Source organism: Amblyraja radiata, chromosome 2 (assembly GCF_010909765.2).
Source record: "Amblyraja radiata isolate CabotCenter1 chromosome 2, sAmbRad1.1.pri, whole genome shotgun sequence".
NCBI lineage: Eukaryota > Metazoa > Chordata > Chondrichthyes > Rajiformes > Rajidae > Amblyraja > Amblyraja radiata.
In genome coordinates this window covers 146,024,843-146,049,119 of record NC_045957.1, presented here as the reverse complement: position 1 = coordinate 146,049,119, position 24,277 = coordinate 146,024,843, and the positions used below count along the sequence as shown (strand labels likewise).

At 40.9% G+C, this 24,277-nt stretch overlaps 1 protein-coding gene across 1 annotated transcript in view; it reads right to left on the bottom strand.

The window, feature by feature from the left end:
* Positions 1-24,277, bottom strand: part of LOC116985519 (collagen alpha-6(VI) chain-like) — a 211,272-nt gene that overhangs the window by 83,732 nt on the left and 103,263 nt on the right. The window contains exons 12-20 of the mRNA XM_033040294.1: positions 21,761-22,077; positions 13,925-14,003; positions 11,156-11,298; positions 9,088-9,180; positions 6,892-6,945; positions 2,825-2,896; positions 2,708-2,734; positions 2,538-2,582; positions 791-844 (exon numbers count right to left, since the gene is read on the bottom strand). Of these exons, the coding sequence (XP_032896185.1) occupies positions 791-844; positions 2,538-2,582; positions 2,708-2,734; positions 2,825-2,896; positions 6,892-6,945; positions 9,088-9,180; positions 11,156-11,298; positions 13,925-14,003; positions 21,761-22,077 (884 nt within the window). The remainder of the gene's footprint in view (positions 1-790; positions 845-2,537; positions 2,583-2,707; positions 2,735-2,824; positions 2,897-6,891; positions 6,946-9,087; positions 9,181-11,155; positions 11,299-13,924; positions 14,004-21,760; positions 22,078-24,277) is intronic.

The following is a 24,277-nucleotide window of genomic DNA, read 5'->3' as shown; positions in this document are numbered from 1 at the left end:
TCTAGCTGTTATGATTTGGAATGCACTGCCTCATAAATAAACTGGATATTAAAAAAAAACAGACTACGCTGAGCATGCAGAGAAACACTAAGTAGTTCTCCCAAAGATTCACCACAGACATAATGAACAGCAGATCCTCATTCCCAGCTGTTTGATACTATGATTCATGAAGGGATCGTTCATCTTATTATTCTGCACTGTTATCATCATCTCAACATCACAAAGGAAGATTGTTCCCGATGTTGGGAAAGTCCAGAACAAGGGGTCACAGTTTAAGGATAAGGGGGAAATCTTTTAAGACCGAGATGAGGAAAACATTTTTCACACAGAGAGTGGTGAATCTCTGGAATTCTCTCCCGCAGAAGGTAGTTGAGGCCAGTTCATTGACTATATTTAAGAGGGAGTTAGATGTGGTCCTTGTGGCTAAAGGAATCAGGGGGTATGGAGAGAAGGCAGGTACAGGATACTGAGTTGGATGATCAGCCATGATCATATTGAATGGCGGTGCAGGCTCGAAGGGCCGAATGGCCTACTCCTGCACCTATTTTCTATGTTTCTATGTTTCAAGAAATAGGAATGATAATTCCAAAATAGGCATAACTTTGAATTAGGAATAACAGAATAGAAAACTGAAAATCAAAGGGATTTTGATTGCTTTATATGTTTATAATGATAGAGGATAAAATAATAATTAAATTAATTACTTTAAATTGTTTCATTATGGACTGTTTTTTTTTTGTCTATATATTGTAAATTCTAAAAATATGAGATAAAACAAATTTTTTTTTACAGTGTTTCCATCAGCCCCTTTTTCTCCACCGAGTCCAGGAGTTCCAGGATCTCCCTGCAAGATAATATTTATGATTCAGTCATCGAATACATTTAATACATAAGAAGAGGTGAAAAAGAACCAGAAAATGTAGTGTCTGTCTGTCTGTTTGTGCGTGCGCGCGTGTGTGCGCGCGTGTGTGTGCGTGTGTGTGTGCGCGTGTGTGTGTGTGTAAAAACCCTGTATGAAGAAAACATTGACATATCCTCTAAAGTCCCTCTGCAGGAGCACTAGATTCCATCATTTCCTACTTAAGTCTAGTCTTCGAACACTCATTTGAAGTAAGAACCCAGAGGACAATTGAAATCAAGTTTTTTGCCTAGATCCAAAGAGTAGGAGTAAACGGGTCCTTTTCACAATGGCAGGCAGTGACTAGTGGGGTACCGCAAGGCTCAGTGCTGGGACCCCAGCTATTTACAATATATATTAATGATCTGGATGAGGGAATTGAAGGCAATATCTCCAAGTTTGCGGATGACACTAAGCTGGGGGGCAGTGTTAGCTGTGAGGAGGATGCTAGGAGACTGCAAGGTGACTTGGATAGGCTGGGTGAGTGGGCAAATGTTTGGCAGATGCAGTATAATGTGGATAAATGTGAGGTTATCCACTTTGGTGGCAAAAACAGGAAAGCAGACTATTATCTAAATGGTGGCCGATTAGGAAAAGGGGAGATGCAGCGAGACCTGGGTGTCATGGTACACCAGTCATTGAAAGTGGGCATGCAGGTGCAGCAGGCAGTGAAGAAAGCGAATGGTATGTTAGCTTTCATAGCAAAAGGATTTGAGTATAGGAGCAGGGAGGTTCTACTGCAGTTGTACAGGGTCTTGGTGAGACCACACCTGGAGTATTGCGTACAGTTTTGGTCTCCAAATCTGAGGAAGGACATTATTGCCATAGAGGGAGTGCAGAGAAGGTTCACCAGACTGATTCCTGGGATGTCAGGACTGTCTTATGAAGAAAGACTGGATAGACTTGGTTTATACTCTCTCGAATTTAGGAGATTGAGAGGGGATCTTATAGAAACTTACAAAATTCTTAAGGGGTTGGACAGGCTAGATGCAGGAAGATTGCTCCCGATGTTGGGGAAGTCCAGGACAAGGGGTCACAGCTTAAGGATAAGGGGGAAATCCTTTAAAACCGAGATGAGAAGAACTTTTTTCACACAGAGAGTGGTGAATCTCTGGAACTCCCTGCCACAGAGGGTAGTCGAGGCCAGTTCATTGGCTATATTTAAGAGGGAGTTAGATGTGGCCCTTGTGGCTAAGGGGATCAGAGGGTATGGAGAGAAGGCAGGTACGGGATACTGAGTTGGATGATCAGCCATGATCATATTGAATGGCGGTGCAGGCTCGAAGGGCCGAATGGCCTACTCCTGCACCTAATTTCTATGTTTCTATGTTTCTATCCCTTCAGTGTGGGACAAGCAGAAAAATTGCCCAAAATGGTCTTTGCACCGAGTCAAATGAAAATAATAAATCACATGCGTTAAGCCTAAAATGCAAAATGTGCTATTTGATATAATTATGTTAAAATGTTCCGATATCTGCAAGGTCTAAAAATATGTAGACAGGATAGGCAGTCCTGTTTCAATTTAGTCTTTATATTCACAGGGAAACACCAACTCTACAAGCACATGTGATGCATCTAACTCAGCAGTGAAGAGATGTTGGGAGCACAAGTTACAAACTGAGCATGACTCCTGACTTACCTCTTTTCCATTTATTCCATCCACACCATTGAGACCACTGTCACCCTATCAAGAGAACATTAGACCATTGGTGAACCGTTGACCAAATGATCAGCAGTTACAAGGCATTCTCCATAGTAAAAGCAAAAAAAAATTGATGGAGAATTAGTTAAGCTTGAAAGTATATTCACCTTCGCTCCTCGATACCCTCTTGATCCCTGAAAAACAATGGTTTTTGGGTTGTATTGAGTTAATACTGGAAATTTAAACTGAGCTGGAATGTAAGTTCACAAAGTTGAAACACAGACCTTGAGGCCTCTGGGACCTTGGCATCCATCTGCTCCTTGTGCTCCAGTAACACCTACAGGTCCCCTGCTGCCCTAAGAATGACAGAACATGATTTCTTGGTGACAGCGAAATACATAATTGTGTGACATAAACATCATAGTTCTCCCTGACACATTCAGTTTTCAAACCTTGACGTTTCTTTCTTGTATTTTAACTCAACCATTTACATTTGCCGCTCCTGCGTGAAAACACAAGGAAAATTTGGGGATTAACAGTTCGTTCGCTCGTTGTCTGACGACGCACAGCTCGCTGTTTGCTTCCGTCATCGTCCAACATGTTGACAGAATTGGTCGCCCGACACATCACAGAGTGCATCGTGTTGTCGTTTCCATGGAGAGGCTTCTGTCATGATCCCCGGATTAACAGTGATTTGGTTGTATGGATTCAGAACTGGCTTTACTTTTAGATGACAGAGAGTTATGGTGGAAGGACAATATTCAGGCTGGTGGTCCGTGACCAGTTATGCAGAAATCTGTGCTGGGACAAATAGATGACTTAGATGTAAACGTAGACGGGTTTGTTAGTAAATTAGCAGATGACACCAAGATTGCTGGGGACAGGGACAGTGGGAAAAGGTCTCAATGTGCTAATCCTGTCTCCATTGGACCAGTCAGGATTTCTAAAATGGGGCTAAATTACAGGGCTTGTTAGGAGATTTGGTCAGATTGGGAATGATCTCTGCAGAGCTGGGACCGGCTGCGAGAGGTGTCAGATAGTCTGGAGTTTAGATACAATTCATATGCAAAAGTGTTGGGAACCTGCAAGCCTTGTCAATCTGATACCAAATGCATAGGATGGATTGTGTGATTGCAAACTCGATATACATTTGTAAATAAGTTGTATATAATATTGCAGAATCTAACTCTGCTGGTTGTTTATTGGATGAAGTGTTGAGCCCCTGTGCCACGATGCGAGTTCACACAAGAGCTCTCCCGAGTTTTAAAAAATCAAACTCGTAGTACTTCATCACGATTATTTTTAGACGTTTGGAAATTATTCACACTGTGGAAAAACCTCACGAGTTTACCGCATTTCCCGAGTAGCTGCCGATAGCATTACGAGCCGCTACGAGACATCCACGAGCTCCGACGTACCCGCTACGTACTTACCACCAGTTAGATATTTTTTTAAACGCGGAAGAGCTCTTGGGTAAACTCGCATCGTGGGACAGGGCCTTAAAGCCTTGTCTGGAAACTCTGTAAATCGGGGTACATGTTTCAATAGTTGACTAAAACCTGGAGTTGGTTGGAAATACAATGTATTGAGCTGATGTATTGTTGCGTTAGGGAAATGTCTGTTATGTATGGGGTTAATCGATATCTGTTATTGAGTAATTGTAAGACAATCCCCTGTGTGGTTCGGCCCTCGTGTTCGCGGGCATATAAAAGACGGTGATCACGAGGTTCGTGGTTGATCCTCAGGAGAACTTCAGGAATGTCTCTGTCTGCGCAAGGCCTAGAGTGCTTGACTGGAAGAAGCAGGGATCAAATCCACGGTGGGGATAGTAGGTACAGTGTATAATCTGTGACGCGCTTATAATTTTGGTAGAATAAACTTGATTCAGTGTTTTTACTGAAACTAGACAGACTGGTCGGCTCGTATTCGGCTGACCTTTTCAAATCTATCTAATATACTGGGGGGAAGCTCAGAAACGAGCAATTATCAAAAGTATATAATGAGATATAGATCAGCTATTGAAATGGGAAAAGAAATGGCAGATGAAGTTTGATCCGAGTAAGTTAGAGGTGTTGCACTTTGAAAGGACAAATGTAAAGGGGAAATATATATAATTAATTGCATGATCCTTAACAGCATTGATGTTGAGAGGAATCTTGGAGCCCAAGTCCATAACTCCCTGAAAGTGGCAGCATGTGGATAAAATGGTAAAGAAAATAGATGATATACTTACCTTCATTGGTCATGGCATTGAGGAAAAGAGAGTGGAAGTCATGATGCTGCTTTATAGGACTTTGGCTACACTACATTTGGAGTATTGTGCATAGTTCTGGTCACCCCAGTACAGGAAGGATGTGGAGGCTTTGGAAAGGTTGCAGAGGTGGTGTACCAGAATGATGCCTGGATCAGGGGTATTAGCTACATAGAGAGGTTGGATAGACCGGGATTGTTTTCTCCGGGATGCTGGAGGTTGCCTGGTGATCTGATAGATGTATATAAAATTATGAGAGGCATAGATTGAATAGATTGTCAGAACCTTTTTCTCAGGATGGATAATTCATATACTAAACGGCATAGGTTTATGATGAGAGGGGCAAAGATTAAAGGAAATGTTCACCCCCTGACCAGTAATATGGCCTCTCTCTTGTTACACTACACTTGATGTTCACCCCATAATAGATAAAGAGAAAATGGTCTCAAAAGTGTCATAGCTCCTGGAGATAAAGTAACGTAAGGCATTTATTCAGCCTCCTGAGCCTGTCCCCCCTCTTGCTGAGATTGGGCCATTCTGTCTCCACATTGATTTCTCAACCCTTGCCACACTTGCCAAAAAAAAATCTTTAATTTCAATGTTGGATTATCCACAGCATCAAACTTCAGGTCTGTATTGTTGGATGTAGTTTCTGATTCAAATGTTCATCAGTTATAGGAGCAGAATTAGGCCATTCATCCTATCAAGTTTACTCTGCCATTCAATCATGGCTGATCTATATTTCCCTCTCAACCCCATTCTCCTGCCTTCTCCATATAACCCACGACACCATTATTAATCAAGAATCTGTCAATCGCCACCTTAAAAGCATCCATTGACTTAGCCTCCACAGCCGCCTGTGGCATAAATTTCCACAGATTCACCACCTGACTAAAAAAAATTCCTCCTCATCTCCTTTCATAAGGTATGCCCTATATTCTGAGGCTATGGCCTCTGGTCCTAGACTCCCACTAGTGGAAACATCCTCTACACATTCACTCTATCCAGGCCTTTCACTATTCTGTACATTTCAATGAGGCTCCCCTCATCCTTCTAAACTCCAGTGAGTACAGGCCCAGTGCCTTTCAATGCGCATCATATGTAAACCCAATCATTCCTATGGACCCTCTCCAAAGCCAACACAACCTTCCTCAGATATGGGGTCCAAAACTGCTCAAAATCTTCCTAATGCAGTCTGACCACTGTCTTATAAAGCCGCAGCCTTACATCCCTGTTTTATTGTGTTCCAGCCCATGCTAGCATTGCATTTGCCCTCCTTACTACCGATTCGACTTGCAAATGGACTTTTTGGGAATCCCGCACCAGCACTCCCAAGTCCCTTTGCATCTCCATTTTATGAATTCTTTCCTCATTTAGAAAATAGTCCACATCTTTCTACTTTCCACTTCCCTTTGCCTCACGAATGATTCCTCGCATCATCTGCAACAGTTCTGTGATTCCATGATCAGTGCTGAACAACCTACCATGCATTTTATGCATCTTTCACCCCTAAATCAGAGGTTATCTCCCACTGTTCTTTTGTTTCCAAGATGGCACCCAACCAATTTGCGACCATTTGCATGCTAGCCACAGAAGCAGATCCACAAACACATATTACAATCGCGCCACACTCTTAAATCTCTATTTCTACAGGAACATTTTGTCACGAAACGTTATTCCCTTGTGCTGTAAATGTATTGTAGTACATTTTGAATACACTGGAAATACACTGTATGGCTCAATAGTAATCATGTATTGTCTTTCTGCTGACAGGATAGCACACGACAAAAGCTTTTCACTGGACCTCAGCACATGGGACAATAAACTAAACTGAAGTTAATCACCCTAAACACCTTAACTTGATTGCCACTTAAAATACTCTGTTTGTCCCTTTCTGAAATCTCCCTTATATTTCAGATTCTCTCTTCAGTTTCCACACTCCTTTCCAACATATCCCTTGGCAATGCAGGACCTGCCTACCTGCCTGTTTCTATACATTTTACATAATTTCAATAGTTTTCCAATCAACAATATTTCCATCTTACCTTAAACATTTAAAAATCGTTTTGAAAAAAAAATGTTTCACCGTAACAAACTTACCATAGTTCCGTCTTCTCCTGCATATCCTCTACTTCCCTCTTGACCTGCGTTCCCCTGAAATAATATAGTTGCATTCACAGTTATCAAACATGTTCAATTTGGACATTGGAGATTTCAGCATTAGCTCCAATAATATTTCAATAAGGCTGTGAATTAGCTGGCATGGTTCTGAGCCCAAAGATCAGGAAAATCCCAAGTTCAAATCCTGATCTGAACCACCTTTTCCTAGCACGTTAACCGATGGAACCTTCACAATTGGTCAGAGACTTCTACATTGTCAAATTAAAGAAAAGAAGCATTATCTTTCACAGTAGAATTGCTACTGAGACAGGCGACCTGCATTTTGTCTCTCTTAGTGATATACCACTGGTTTGGTTGTCCCAGAATGTGGCTCAAAATTCTGACATGAATACTCATTTGTAAGAGTCTCAAGATTGTCATGGAAAGATTTCCAAATTATTTTGGAAATAATAAATTGAGATCCCGTCCAGATTTAGCACCCGAAGATGCTTCTGGTGTTGACTCTAATCAAGTTATTTTGATCAGAGAGGAGGATCCTTCATTTAGATGGAAAATGGAATATACTATTAAATGAGATTTTGGACTTTGACATAGATGGAATTCGATGGCATTCCCCCATTACAATTTCCATTGTGCAAAGGATCTGATATTGTTTTATATTCAGATGGTCATTCCATGATATTAGGTGAAACTTCAGATCTTCGCCCAACAATCATCCATACATTTTAGTCCAAAAGCAGAGGAAGACCCAGGCTGAGACCGTGATCACTGCTGAAGGTCCTTGGTTATGAGGCTGTACATACTACAAAATCTGCAGCAAAATCATCGTAAGCTCAGACCTGGAATCTTTGGAACTGGGCTTATTGTTAGGTTGAATAACTGCAATAGATGAATCCTAGCGTAGCCGATCAGAACATTCTCACATGGAGTCGTGAGGAATTGGAGATGCTGGCACCCTGGAGACAAGAGGAACTGCAGATGCTGGTTTACTAAAAACCCACCAAAAAAGTGCTGGAATAACTCAGTTGGTCAGGTAGCATCTCTGGAGAACATGGATAGACAATGTTCTGGGTCGGGTCCTTTCTTCAGACTAATTGTAGTTGGTGGGGGGTGATGTGAAGAGGGGGAAGAATGCAGGAAAAGGGGTGGGGTAGGACAAAGCTTGGCAAATGATAGATGGATAATAGGCGAGGGGGGGTTGATTGGCAGATGGGTGGACAAAGGCTAATCCATGTTGTATCTTTCATTCAATCCTTCAATGGCATCCTTCAATCTCTGTTTTCCAGAGATGCTACCTGACCCGCTGAGTTACTCCAGAAGATTTGTCTTTTTACAATGTGTCTATTTTCATTTTATCAGCAGAACTATGGTAAGTGTAAATCAGAAAATTCCCAGCAGACCCAAAGAGAAAGCTCAGATTTTCACAAAAGGCAACAAAAGGTAACAGCTGAAAATTCTTCCCACTTCCCACTCTTCAAGTATTCAAGACTTGAAGTACAGTCTTCAAGTATTCGTCAAAATATTCCTGCCAGATATATTGTTGAGAGTTCATTTAAATGATTCCACAAAAAAAACAGAGGGAATCTATCTATCACAGCAATTTTCCCCATATTAAATAGAAACCACAGACCATTTTCTGCCAGTAGCAAGCACTTCTATCTGATTCTGATGGGTTACAGCAGAAAAATAACGGACATTACTGCTCAACTTGTTTTAATACATAACTTATACAAATTCACAAAACATACAACTGCAGAAATTCACTGCAAGTATTTATTTCCCTAATATGTGCTCCAAATATTGGAACATAAAAGTGTACACCATGCCTTTTAATGAAAGTATCTCTTTGCCATTTGCTTTGAAAATCTATTCATTGACTATGACAGCATTTATTGTTATATTCCCATTATCATTGAACAACACATTGTTATGGGTCTGGAGTCACATATAGACCTAAGCTGCCACCAAGTTCCCTTCTTACAAATGTATTAAAGACATGGCAAAACTCTAAACAGTCATGGTTATTTTTTATTCATTTTTATGTACTTCTCCATAAAACCTACTTTCAAATAATGAGATTTCGGCTCCAGAATTCTGGTCCAACAACATAATCACCAGTTTTTTTAGAAATTTAGAAATCATGTGTCATTCAGTGAAATCTAAAATTTGGCTTACACGAGGTCCTTTTTTTCCTTGAGGTCCTCTTGCTCCAAGCTGCCCTGAGCACTTGCAACACACTTGACAGCATTGTCTCTCTGCAACTGTTTCCTGAAACATAATAAAATGTTAAGAAAGATTAACCATTTGTTACCGGCATTGTTAAGTTTATTTGTTTTCTATTTTGCTTTAAATAGTAGTCGGTGAGGAACAATTAAACTCCATAAGTATAGCAGTGAAGAGGTTGACAAAGGAGAAATGACATTTATTGTCACATACACCAAATGGTGTAGTGAAATTTGTCTTGCCATGCAGCACACAGATAAAGATTAGACATAACATTAAAGAGATTTAACAATAAACATAAAAACAAGTTGTAGTCAAATTCCAGTTGTTTTTCTTTAGATGGGAGCCAACTGAACAAAATAAAAGACCAAGCATAATTATCACTCATAATGCATCGATAACTGATTGGTTAAAGATGGACTTTAGTAAGGCCTTTGACAAGGTTCCTCATGGAAGGTTGGTTAAGAAGGTTAAACTGTTGGGTATAAATGCAGGAATAGCAAGATGGATTCAGCAGTGGCTGAATGGGAGAAGCCAGAGTGTAATGGTGGATGGCTGTTTGTCGGGTTGGAGGCAGGTGACTAGTGGGGTGCCTCAGGGATCTGTGTTGGGTCCTTTGTTGTTTGTCATGTACATCAATGATCTGGATGAAGGGGTGGTAAATTGGATTAGTAAGTATGCAGATGATACCAAGATAGGGGGTGTTGTGGATAATGAAGAGGATTTCCAAAGTCTACAGAGTGATTTAGGCCATTTGGAAAAATGGGCTGAAAGATGGCAGATGGAGTTTAATGCTGATAAATGTGAGGTGTTACACCTTGGCAGGACAAATCAAAATAGGACGTACATGATAAATGGTAGGGAATTGAAGAATACAGTTGAACAGAGGGATCTGGGAATAACCGTGCATAGTTCCTTGAAGGTGGAATCTCATATAGGTAGGGTGGTAAAGAAAGCTTTTGGTATGCTAGCCTTTATAAATCAGAGCATTGAGTATAGAAGCTGGGATGTAATGTTAAAATTGTACAAGGCATTGGTGAGACCAAATCTGGAGCATGGTGTACAATTTTGGTCGCCCAATTATAGGAAGGATGTCAACAAAATAGAGAGAGTGCAGAGGAGATTTACTAGAATGTTGCCTGGGTTTCAACAACTAAGTTACAGAGATAGGTTGAATAAGTTAGGTCTTTATTCTCTGGAGCACAGAAGGTTAAGGGGGGACTTGATAGAGGTCTTTAAAATGATGAGAGGGTTAGACAGAGTTGATGTGATCAAGCTTTTCCCTTTGAGAATAGGGAAGATTCAAACAAGAGGACATGACTTCAGAATTAAGGGACAGAAGTTTAGGGGTAACATGAGGGGGAACTTCTTTACTCAGAGAGTGGTAGCGGTGTGGAATGAGCTTCCAGTGGAAGTGGTAGCGGTAGGTTCGTTGGTATCATTTAAAAATAAATTGGATAGGCATATGGATGAGAAGGGAATGGAGGGTTATGGTATGAGTGCAGGCAGGTGGGACTAAGGGAAAAAGTTGTTCGGCACGGACTTGTAGGGCCGAGATGGCCTGTTTCCGTGCTGTAATTGTTATATGGTTATATGGTTATATGGATGGTGAAGTAAGAAGTGTAAAGTGGGAATTCAGGACAACTGTTCGCAAATTAGTGAGCGATGGTAAAGAGTCGAGACTTAAATGAGTGCAGAGTACTCAAGAGTACAACTAAACATTGATGCTGGGAGGCTCTCCACCATACAGAATGTTCTTGAACAAATCCAAAGCTGTTTTCAGTTCTTCTTTGGTACTAGTGTCCCATGACATTTGCAAATTTCAGATGCAAAACTGAATTAGGCTCATGTGGTGTCAAAACATGCATGGCATGTACTTTACAGTACACCACTACACATCTTTGTCTGCGGATGCATGTCATTTACATAATGGGCCCAGAGTAAGTTTTGTCAAAATAAAAATTATTTATTACAGCTATTTTCCAATACTTCTGCTAACTTATCTTACAAAATAACTTACAATTTCTGACATCAAAGCATTTCCAATATCGGGCATATCGATCCTCAGTTTGTTTCTGTAACCAAACCCTCGTCCAAACTCTAGTTCAGCAAAGTTGTCAGTACTTTTTGTTTCCAGAGGAACCACAATCAATGCATTCACACCTGTTTCGAAAATAAAATGATTGTCCACTATTATCGTACAAATTAGCCAGAACAAGCAGCCTACCAGAGGACTGGGAGAAATTCAGAGTCCAGCAGAGGAGGACAAAAGGCTTAATTAGGAAAGGGAAAATAGATTATGAAAGAAAACTGTCAGGGAACATAAAAACTGACTGCAAAAGTTTTTATAAATATGTGAAGAGGAAAAGATTAGTTAAAACAAATGTAGGTCCCTTGCAGTCAGTAACCGGCGAATTGATCATGGGGAACAAGGACATGGCAGACCAATTGAATAACTACTTTGGTTCTGTCTTCACTAAGGAAGACATAAATAATCTGCCGGAAATAGCAAGGGACCGGGTGTTAAATGAGATGGAGGAACTGAGTGAAATCCAGGTTAGCTGGGAAGTGGTGTTAGGTAAATTGAATGGATTAAAGGCCGATAAATCCCCAGGGCCAGATAAGTTGCACCCCAGAGTACTTAAGGAAGTAGCCGCAGAAATAGTGGATGCATTACTGATAATTTTTCAAAACTCTTTAATTTCTGGAGTAGTTCCTGAGGACTGGAGGGTAGCTAATGTAACCCCACTTTTTAAAAAGGGAGGGAGAAAGAAAACGGGGAATTACAGACCAGTTAGTCTAACATCGGTTGTAGGGAAAATTCTGGAGTCAGTTATTACAGATGGGATAGCAACACATTTTGAAAGTGGTGAATTCATTGGACAAAGTCAGCATGGATTTATGAAAGGTAAATCATGTCTGACGAATCTCATAGAATTGTTCGAGGATATAACTAGTAGAGTGGATAAGGGAGAACCAGTGGATGTGTTATATCTGGACTTTCAGAAGGCTTTCGACAAGGTCCCACATAAGAGATTAGTATACAAACTTAAAGCACACGGTATTGGGGGTTCAGTATTGATGTGGATAGAGAACTGGCTAGCAGACAGGAAGCAAAGAGTAGGAGTAAACGGGTCCTTTTCAGAATGGCAGGCAGTGACTAGTGGGGTACCGCAAGGCTCAGTGCTGGGACCCCAGCTATTTACAATATATATTAATGATCTGGATGAGGGAATTGAATGCAACATCTCCAAGTTTGCGGATGACACAAAGCTGGGGGGGCAGTGTTAGCTGTGAGAAGGATGCTAGGAGGCTTCAAGGTGATTTGGATAGGTTGGGTGAGTGGGCATATGTATGGCAGATGCAGTATAATGTGGATAAATGTGAGGTTATCCACTTTGGTGGCAAAAACAGGAAAGTAGACTATTATCTGAATGGTGGCCGATTAGGAAAAGGGGAGATGCAACGAGACCTGGGTGTCATGGTACACCAGTCATTGAAAGTAGGAATGCAGGTGCAGCAGGCAGTGAAGAAAGCAAATGGTATGTTAGCATTCATAGCAAAAGTATTTGAGTATAAGAGCAGGGAGGTTCTACTGCAGTTGTACAGGGTCTTGGTGAGACCACACCTGGAGTATTGCGTATTTTTGGTCTCCTAATCTGAGGAAAGACATTCTTGCCATAGAGGGAGTACAGAGAAGGTTCACCAGACTGATTCCTGGGATGGCAGGACTTTCATATGAAGAAAGACTGGATAGACTCGGCTTGTACATGCTAGAATTCAGAAGGTTGAGGGGGATCTTATAGAAACTTACAAAATTCTTAAGGGGTTGGACAGACTAGATGCAGGAAGATTATTCCCGATGTTGGGGAAGTCCAGAACTAGGGGTCACAGTTTAAGGATAAGAGGGAAGTCTTTTAGAACCGAGATGAGAAAATCATTTTTTACACAGGGAGTGGTGAATCTGTTGAATTCTCTGCCACAGATGTTAATTGAGGCCAGTTCATTGGCTATATTTAAGAGGGAGTTAGAGGTGGCCCTTGTGGCTAAAGGGATCAGGGGGTATGGAGAGAAGGCGGGAATGGGATACTGAGTTGGATGATCAGCCAGGCTCAAAGGGCCGAATGGCTTACTCCTGCACCTATTTTCTACGTTTCTATGTTTCTATTATATACATTTTTTAACTTTCATGATTTCTGTCATTTATCGGAGTGTTTCTCTGCAACATTTATACCTTACTGCATTGCATATTGCTCACAGGTTATCCTTTTTCATTTTGGTCATTTACAGAAATTACATGGGTAATACTTTCCATTGTTTCAGCTAATTGCACTGATGATCAGGCAACCCCCCTCTCTCTCTTTCGTTTTCCTTCACTTCATGTACTTATCCCCTGCAGTCTGAAACATCATTACATGCACCAAGGGGCACATTTACTATTTGTTTTGCAAATCACATGCAGATGCAGAAATGCAGATGATTGGGATATAGATGAAAGGGATATAGTCAATCCAGAAAAAGTACTATCATAGACTCAAGACTCAAGCAGAAATGCAGATGGTTTATATTTTCTTCTGTTTCTATTTCTACAGTGGAATCCCCTTCTTCCTAATATCTGAAAATATTCTAATGATTAAGAACAGATAAGATCTCCATATCTAAAATAAACAGAACAATCAAAATCAGACAAAATAATTTTGAAATGTCTGAATGTTTCATTAAATACCACCACTCTTTGCCCACATTTAGTGCTAATAATATTTTAAAAACTGCATTGTTCGTAAGTTACCATCATGGCGGAGTGTATGTGATGCTTCCTTTAGGCTTTCCATATGGTCATCTATTCCATCTGTAAATATTACTATTATCTGTGAAGAGAGAGTTTAAAAAGTACAATCAGAATATGCAGCTCAACTCAAGGAAATAATTGCAATACATGCTCCAACCATTCACCTCATTTAAGAGCCAATTCTATCCTCTGCAATTCCCCTTACAATTATTTTAGACCAAAGGTCCTAATGCATATGAAGGTAGACAATTTTCCGGGACTGATCAGACATATCTAAGGACACTGTGGGAAGCAGAAACTGCAGGTGCACTGGCTGAGATTGATGAGTCATCATTAAATAAGGGTGAAGTGCCGGAAGACTGAAGGGTGACAAAAGTTGTGCCTCTATTTAAGAGGGGCTGCAGGGAAAAGCCTGGGAACTACAGGCCAGTGAATCCAACATCTGTGGTTGGAAAATTACTAGAGAGTACTCTGAGGAATAAGATATGCAGTACATATATTTAACCACACAGGAACTGAATAGAGATAGTCAGCATGGACTCATAGAACATAGAAAAATAGATGCAGGAGTAGGCCATTTGGCCCTTTGAGCCAGCACTGCCATTCCCAGCTGATCACCCCGTCCCTGCTTTTTCCCTTTATCCCTTGATTCATTTTTCCCCAAGAACTAAATCTAACTCTCTCTTGAAAACATCCAGTGAATTGGTCTCCACTGCCTTATGTGGCAGGGAATTCCACAGAATCACAACTGGGCGTTTTTATTTTTCTTCATCTTAGTCCTAAATGGCCTACCCCTCCTATATATCGGCGAGACCAAACACAGACTCTACGATTGTTTCGCTGAACACCTACGTACAGTCCACCTTGCCTATGTCATCTCCAAGTTACCAAACAATTCAACTCCTCTTCCCATTCCTATCCTGACCGTCTGTCCTGTTTCTTCCTCCACTGTCAGAGTGAGTCACACGCAGATTGGAGGAACAGCACCTCATATTTCGCTTGGGTAGCTTGTAACCCAGTGGTATGAATATTGATTTCTCTAATTTCAAGTGACCCTTGCATTCACTCTCTCTCCATCCCTCTCCCACCCTAGTCTTGCTAATTTCCCTGTTTGTATCCCTTAATTATCACCTCTTCCACATCTCCTATTCCTTTTCTTCAAAGATGATCCGCTGAGTTAATCCAGCATTTTGTGTCTATCTACGGTTTTGTACATAAGAGATCATGTCTCACAAAATTGATTGTGTTTATTGAGGATGTGACCAAAAAGGTTGATGAGGGCAGAGCTGAAGACATTGTATACATGGATTTCAGCAAAGCAATTGATAAGGTTCTGCATGGTAGACTGCTCTGGAAGGTTAGATTGCATGGGATCCAAGGCTGGCTGAATGAATAGAAAATTGACTTCATGGAAGGAATCAGCGAGTGATGGTGGAAGGTGGTTTTTTGGACTGAAGGCCTGCGACTAGTGGTGTGCCTCAGGATTCGGTGCTGGGCCCATTGCCGTTTTTCATTTATTTCAATTAATAGATTTTGCAGGTGACACTAAAGTGGGTGATATTATAGATAGAGAAGATGGCGATACAAAATTGCAGCAGGGTCTTGATCTGTTGGGCACATATGCTCAGGAATTGTTGATAGAGTTTAATATGGAGAAGGGTGAGGTATTGCATTTTGAGAAGTCTAACCAGGGCAGGGCCAACACAGTGAATGACAGAGCTCTGGGGAGTGTCGTAAAGCAGAAGTATTTAGGAGTGCATGTACATACTGTAGTTCCTTGAAAGTTGCGGGACGGGCAGATAGGGTGGTCAAGAAGGCTTTCGGCACATTGGCCTTCATCAGTCATAGAGTTCATTGAGTATAGAAGTTGTAAGGTCATGTTACAGAAGACATTGATGAGGCCACATTTACATTATTTTGTTCAGTTTTGGTCACCCAGTTGTAGGAAAGATGTTGTTAAGCTGGAAAGGATGCAAAGAAGATATATGAGTCTGTTGCCAGGACTTGAGAGCCTGAGCTATGGAGAGATTGAGCAGTCTATGACTTTAATCTGTGGAGTGCAGGTAGATGAGAGGTGATCTTCATGAGTCAAGGGAGCTAAGAGTCAAGAGTGTGTTATTGTCTTTTATCCTGAATAGGAAAAATATATATAAAATAAATAAAGACAAAAACAATGCTCCTAAATCTTAGTTGGGAGTTTATTTGGAGGTTGGAGCATTTAGTAGCCTGATGGCTGCAGGGGAGAAGCTGTTCCTGAACTTGAACATCATAGTTTTCAGGCTCCTGTACCTTCTTGTAGGTATAAATATTTCGAGATGTACAGTATAAGATCATGAGAGGAATAGATGGGGTAAATGCACTATTTTACTGAAATGAGCAGATAGATAATGAATGTATTATTTTGAGCCCAAACTGCCCAATTACAATATATTTTACCTAGAGTAGGGGGATATACTAACTCTAGGTAAAAGGGGGGGAGGGGGGTGGGGGGGGGGGGGGGAGAGAAAAAGAGGCACAGATAAAGGAAATCACAGATAAGAAAGATCATATACAAATGCATCCATGTGTATCATTGGGACACAATGGATTGCAGATTATATTGTGGAGATTTCAGATGGTAGAGATCAAAATGATGTGTAGATCGGGAGAGTTGCAGTGACATATAGATAGTAGAGATTCCAGCTATATTTGAATAAAGCAAATTTTACCAATATAGCAGTTTTCGAAACCATATTGAGGAATTCGAGTTAACTCTCTGGGCAGTAACTAGTGTTGTGAAGTACTGGACTGGTTTTATATTGAATTAGCAATGAGCAGATAGACAATTAATTTATTATTTTGGGCCTACACTGCCCAATTCCAATATTTTTTTTACCCACACAAAAATATATGAAGTGAATTAACATATAACAATTACAGCATGGAAACAGGCCATCTCGTGACTAAAAACGCCTTCAACATCATGGATCGCAATATCAAGACAAAACAAAAGGTATGTCGTTTATTTAACGTATTATTTTGCTTTATGGTGTGCCTTTATTTTAATCTTATGATGCGAAAAATGTTATTTCAGCCCACATACGAATCGGCCATGTCTTGCCTACAGATATGGACTTAAATTAACGGCAACATTCCAATCGATCACATTCCAGAAACACCCACTCTCAAGATAATTCAATTCATTTTTTTTTTTGGACAATCATGTCATAAGAGCATCAAAATCATCTATATTTTGTGTTATCCATGATCAATATTTTCACACTAAATATACAGAGTACAGTTTTAGTCAGATGTATTGTGCAAAAAATAATGATTTTGATCAAAGATTGATAGTCTTTCACAAGGTGCAGGATCATTTCATTCCAAAGAGGAAGATTCCGGGGGGGGGGGGGGGGGGGGGGGGAAGATGACTATGGCAGTCAAGGACAACATAAAAGCAAAAGAGAGGGCATATAACATTGCAAAGATTAGTGGGAAGTCAGAGGACTTGGAAGTTTTTAAAGAACAACAAAAGGTAACTCAAAGGACAATGTGGAGAGAAAAGATAAAGTACGAATGTAAGCTTGGCAATAATATAAAAGAAGATAGCAATATTCTATGGATATATAAAGAGTAAAAAAGAGGCAAGAGTGGACCTTGGGCCACTGGAGAATGTTGCAGGAGACGTGATAGCGGGAAATCAAGAAATGGCAGAGGAATGGAATAACTTTTTTGCATCAGCCTTCACAGTGGAAGAAACCAGCAGAGTCAGGGGGTGGAAGTAGGTGGAATGGTGATTGTTAATAGACAATAGAGAATAGATGCAGGAGTCGGCCATTCGGCTTTTTTTAAGAGCCCTATCTAGTTCTCTCTTGAAAGTATCCAGAGAACCTGCCTCCGCCGCCCTCTGAGGCCGGGAATTCCGCAGACTCACCACTCTCTGTGAGAAAAAGTGTTTCCTGGTCTCCGTTCTAAATGGCTTACTCCTTATTCTAAAACTGTGGCCCCTAGCTATTAAGGAGAAGATGCTAGGAAAACTGAAAGGCCCGATGGTGGATAAATCACCTGGATCGGATGGACTGCACCCCTGGGTGAAGGAGGTGGCCTCAGAGATTGTGGAGGCATTAGTTGTGATATTTCAAGAATCACTAGAGTTAGGAGTTGTTCCTAAAGATTGGAAAAATGCAAATATCACCGTGCTGTACAAGAAGGGACCAAAGCAGAAGAGTGGAAACTATAGTCTGACGAATCTTATAGAATTTTTCGAGGATGTAACTAGTAGCGTGGATAGGGGAGAACCAGTGGATGTGGTGTATCTGGACTTCCAGAAGGCTTTCGACAAGGTCCCACATAAGAGATTAGTATACAAACTTAAAGCACACGGCATTGGGGGTTCAGTATTGATGTGGATAGAGAACTGGCTGGCAAACAGGAAGCAAAGAGTAGGAGTAAACGGGTCCTTTTCACAATGGCAGGCAGTGACTAGTGGGGTACCGCAAGGCTCAGTGCTGGGACCCCAGCTATTTACAATATATATTAATGATCTGGATGAGGGAATTGAAGGCAATATCTCCAAGTTTGCGGATGACACTAAGCTGGGGGGCAGTGTTAGCTGTGAGGAGGATGCTAGGAGACTACAAGGTGACTTGGATAGGCTGGGTGAGTGGGCAAATGTTTGGCAGATGCAGTATAATGTGGATAAATGTGAGGTTATCCATTTTGGTGGCAAAAACAGGAAAGCAGACTATTATCTAAATGGTGGCCGACTAGGAAAAGGGGAGATGCAGCGAGACCTGGGTGTCATGGTACACCAGTCATTGAAAGTAGGCATGCAGGTGCTGCAGGCAGTGAAGAAAGCGAATGGTATGTTAGCTTTCATAGCAAAAGGATTTGAGTATAGGAGCAGGGAGGTTCTACTGCAGTTGTACAGGGTCTTGGTGAGACCACACCTGGAGTATTGCGTACAGTTTTGGTCTCCAAATCTGAGGAAGGACATTATTGCCATAGAGGGAGTGCAGAGAAGGTTCACCAGAATGATTCCTGGGATGTCAGGACTGTCTTATGAAGAAAGACTGGATAGACTTGGTTTATACTCTCTAGAATTTAGGAGATTGAGAGGGGATCTTATAGAAACTTATAAAATTCTTAAGGGGTTGGACAGGCTAGATGCAGGAAGATTGCTCCCGATGTTGGGGAAGTCCAGGACAAGGGGTCACAGCTTAAGGATAAGGGGGAAATCCTTTAAAACCGAGATGAGAAGAACTTTTTTCACACAGAGAGTGGTGAATCTCTGGAATTCTCTGACACAGAGGGTAGTCGAGGCCAGTTCATTGGCTATATTTAAGAGGGAGTTAGATGTGGCCCTTGTGGCTAAAGGGATCAGAGGGTATGGAGAGAAGGCAGGTACGGGATACTGAGTTGGATGATCAGCCATGATCATATTGAATGGCGGTGCAGGCTCGAAGGGCCGAATGGCCTACTCCTGCACCTAATTTCTATGTTTCTATGTTTCTATAGACCGGTTAGCCTGACTTTGGTGGTTGGTAAGATAATTATGGATAAGGGCAGATCAGGCCCACGAGATAAAATGCTAAATTGGGGCAGGGCCAACTTTGATGGTATGAAACAGGAAAACACTAAAGTAGATTGGATTAGGTATTTTGATGGAAAAGGATCATCAAGAAAGTGGGATTTTCAAATGTGTGCTGACAAGAGATAAGGACAAGCACATCCATATTAGAGTGAAGGGCAAGGCAGGCCAGTGTAAGGAAGCCTGGATGAGGAGGGAAATTGAGGCTTTGATCAAGAGTAAGAGGGAGAATGGGACAGCTGTACGCAACAGGGATCAAGTGTTTTACTGGAGTGGTTTCCGGAACTAAGGAGTAAGCTAAAAAAGGAATTCTGAATGGTAAAAAGGGGACAGTAGACAGCTCTGGCAGATAGCATTAAGGGTAATCCCAAGCAATTCTATAAACACTTAAATGGAAAAAGGATAACAAGAGAGAGAGTGGGACCCCTCAGGAATCAAAGCAGTCAACTCTGTGTGGAGTCACATGAAATGGGCAAGGTCCTCAATGAATATTTCTCCCCTGTTTTTACCATGGAGAAAGACTGGAGGATGGGGTATCTTGGGGTAGTCACTGGAAGTGTCCTGAGAGCAATCAGTATTACAGTCACAGAAATGCTGAAGGTCCTGATGTGTATGAAGATAGACAAATCTCCCGGGCTTGATCAGATATATCCGAGGATACTATGGGAAGCTCGAGAGGAAATTGCAGGAGCTCTTGCTGAGATTTATGCATCGTCATTAAATACAGGCAATGTGCCAGAAGACTGGAGGGAGGCAAGTATTGTGCCTCTATTCAGGAAGGCCTATTGGGAAAAGGTTGGGAACTATAGGCCAATGAGCTTAACATCTGTGATCGGAAAGTTATTGGAGAGTATTCTGAGGGATGGAATATCCGTGCACTTAGATGGACAAGGGCTGATTAGGGATAGTCAACAAGGTTTTGTACATGGGAGGCCATGTCTCACAAACCTGATTGAGTTTTTTGTTGATGTGACCAAAAAGATCGACAAAGCCAGAGTTGTTGACGTTGTATATATGGATTTTAGTTTGACAAGGCATTTGACAAGGTTCTGCATGGTAGGCTGCTCTGGAAGGTTAGATCCCACGAGATTCAAAAAGCGATAGCTGAATGGATAGAAAATTGGTTTCATCGAAGGAAGCAGGAGGTGAAGGTGGACGGCTGCTTTTTGGACTTGAGGCCTTTGACATGATCTGTGCCTCAGGGTTTGGCGCCAAGCCCATTGCTGTTTGTCATCAATATAAATGATTTGGATAAGACCGTGCATGGCATGGTTAGCAAGATTGCAGATGACACTAAAGTGGGTGGTATTGTAGATAGTGAAGGTGTTTGTCAAAAATTGCAGCGGGATCTTGATCGGTTAGGCAGGTGGGCTGAGGAATGGTTGATGGAATTTAATGCAGAGAAATGTGAGATGTTGCATTTTGGGAGCATTAAATGGGCAGAACCCACACAGTGAATGGTAGGCCTCTGGGAGTGTTGTAGAGCAGAGGCATCTCGGAGTACAGGAGCATAGTTCATTGAAGGTGGCATCACAGGTAGATAGGGTGGTCAAAAAGGCTTTTGGCACATTGACATTCATCAGTCTGAGCATTGAGTATCGAAGTTGGGAGGTCATGTTCCAGTTTATAAGGCATTGGTGAGACCACATTGAGAGGATTGGGTTCAGTTGTGGGCACCATGTTAGAAGAAAGATGTTATCATGCTGGAAAGAGTGCCGAGAAGATTTACGAGGATCTTGCCAGGACTTGAGGGACTGAGCTACAGGGGGAGGTTGAGTAGGCTGGGACTCTATTCCTTGCTGCACAAGACGATGAGGGGTGATCTTATAGAGGTGTATAAAATCATGAGAGGAATAGATCAGGTAGACACACAGAATCTCTTGCCCAGTGTAGGGGAATCAAGAACCAGAGGACATAGGTTTAAAGTGAGGGGAGAAAGATTTAATAAGAATTTGAGGGGCAATTTTTTCAGGTAAAGTTTGGTAGGTGTATGGTGTAAGATGCCAGAGGAAGTAGTTGAGGCAGGTACTCTTGCAACGTTTAAGAAACGTTTAGACAGGTATATCGATAGGACAGGTTTAGAGAGATATGGGCCAAACGCAGGTAGACAGGACTAGTATAGACGGGACATGTTGGCTGGTGTGGGCAAGTTGGGCTGAAGGGTTTGTTTCCACGCTGTAAGACTATGGATTCTGAACAACTTTTTTTAAAAGAGTAATCCTCATAAATTATGGCACAGTCATATCTCCAGACTTAACAAATGTTACCTTCCAATGCTTTTCCAAGTGAATCTTAAATTTGTTTAAAAATGAAAGCAGATAATCAGCAGTCAAATTAGCTCCCTGCAATGGTAATTCACTTCTGGAATCAATGCTTGTAAAGTCGGTTGTTTCCATTTTGGACTTGTGAAAGTCAACCCTCATGTTGAGACTGTGACCTCCCTTGCAGCTGATGTTGTGAAGATCCAACATTCTGTCAATGATGCTATTCAGATGCATCTGCATTTTCAGCTGACTGCCAGGTGTCGTCTGCAATTGTTTCAGACTACTGACATCTATTCCAATGGCAACATCAATGATGCAATCTGGAAGAAAGAAGAAACTGCTCACACACATGTACCAGCACAGTCGGCATTGTTTTTACTCTTGCAATAGTCCCAAATGTGTCTAATATCAAAAGAGTATATTATGATTTGAGGATTTAAGCAATTTATTTGCAATATTGTTTTATTTTACTCCAGGTTTTACTTGAAAATATATCCATCTCTCAATCATTTTGAAAAAGCAGGGAGATCAGACACCCAACTAAGTTATTAAACTCTTTAGACTGACACAAATTAATATGAAGCCTCGTGGATGAAATATCCATTAAAGGTTGAGAGGCAGAACCAACTTCATAATGTCTTTGACGGGCTTGTCGTTCCTGCTCTTTCTGCGTAAGTTATTCACTGTTTCAAATACCTATTTATTCATCACTTCTGGAAGTTGCTGGGTATTTATTATACAGCATAGAAACAGGCCCTTCAGCCCAACTTGTCCATGCCGAACAAGATGCCCCAAATAAGCCAATTTCTCCACTTTTGGCCAATTACAATACTTACCTTCAGCGGCGCCGCCACAGTTCTGCCACCGGCCGTGTGCTCGACTTTGGCGTATTTGGGGAGGGGCCGGGATTAAAATGCCATTTTGTACTACCTGTCGGAGGTGGACTTCCTCGGGCTGCTAGCTGCTGATGAAATATCGATCGGACTTCCGTTCGCGGTATTTTTTTTAAAAAATTCGCTGGACAATTTAATATTTGGATTAAAATAAAAAGCAACTAAAATTTAAAAAATGCCCTCAATGCCTACAACGTGGCGGATCGCAAGAACGGAACAAAACAAAGGGTACATCGTTCATTTTACATATAATCTTGCTTCTTGGGATGGCTTTAATCTAATTTTACGTTGCGAAAATGTTATTTGGGCCCAATACGAACCGGCAGTGTTTTTCCTGCCGATATGGAGTTCAAACTCACCACAAATGCAACGTTCCAGAAGCTAGATGATTTAAATCCTCTTTTTTTTTTGCACAATCATGTCATAAACCATCCAAATTGTCTATATTTTGTGTTATTCTCTCTCCATGATTATTATTTTTAAACTGAATATTCACAACAGTTTGAGTCATATGTATTATGCAAAAAACAATAATTTTGATTACATTTTGAGTGGATGTTTCTGGATTAATTTTTATGGGAATTAAACATTAAATTCTTTCCATCTGGCATATAAATTCATGACAGTGAGATTTAAAAATCTTGTTATATTGTGAATTCCTGTGTGAATGGGATTAGTTTGTTATTTGGATACTTAGGCTATTTAAAAAAGTTATCCTTTTCTTAAGAAATGGAATCTACAGGACATTCTTAATGGGAAAGTAGTGGGCAGAAAGGCATGTCATGCGTGGTATGAAGAGCAAAAACCTGTAGTTTACAATGCCAAATTTGAAAAGAAGAAAAACAAGGTGTACAGAGTATGATAGGTACACAAAATTGCTGGGGAAACTCAGCGGGTGTACAGAGTATGATGATGCTACTGAATATGATATGCCAATGTACCAGCTAGCAACTGATCTTCTCCACTTGGTCTATTGCTAGAAATTGTAATTTATTTACCTATCTGTTATGGAATTACAGCATATAATACAATAATATTAAAGTTCTGATCTTGAGAATATCACATTTTTTAATTTTCAAGGCAGTCTGGGTGTTTATTACTATTTCCGTCACAACGGTCAATTTTGTAATTAGCTACAATTAGGTTAACTAATTATATGCTTTAATTTCAGATCATCCAAGTAAGATGTTTTATATTTTTCAAAATGCTTCAATCTATAATAACTGAAAATTTCATTCAGTTCTCTTAATTTTTAAGAATGTTATGGGCTTTTGACTGTCCTCGATCACAGCTTTTGTGTTAAGTCAATGGAAAAGCAATAGGGAACAAGATGCTAATTTCTGAGCATGAAAATGGCCATACCTTTTTTAATACTGAAGAAATGAAAGTTAATTAGGTGTCAAATTAAACTTCTTTTTATGCTTTATCTGATGGGATAAATTGCAGACTTGATTTTTAAAATCTCAAAATTTTGTAACATTGCTACAATATCGCTCTAAACCTTTTCTATCCATCTAGTTGCCCACGTCTAGATGTTGTAATTGTACCTGCCTCAACGACTTCCTCTGGCAGCTCCACCATCCTTTGTGTGAAAACGTTGCCCTTCAGGATCCGATTAAATCCTTCC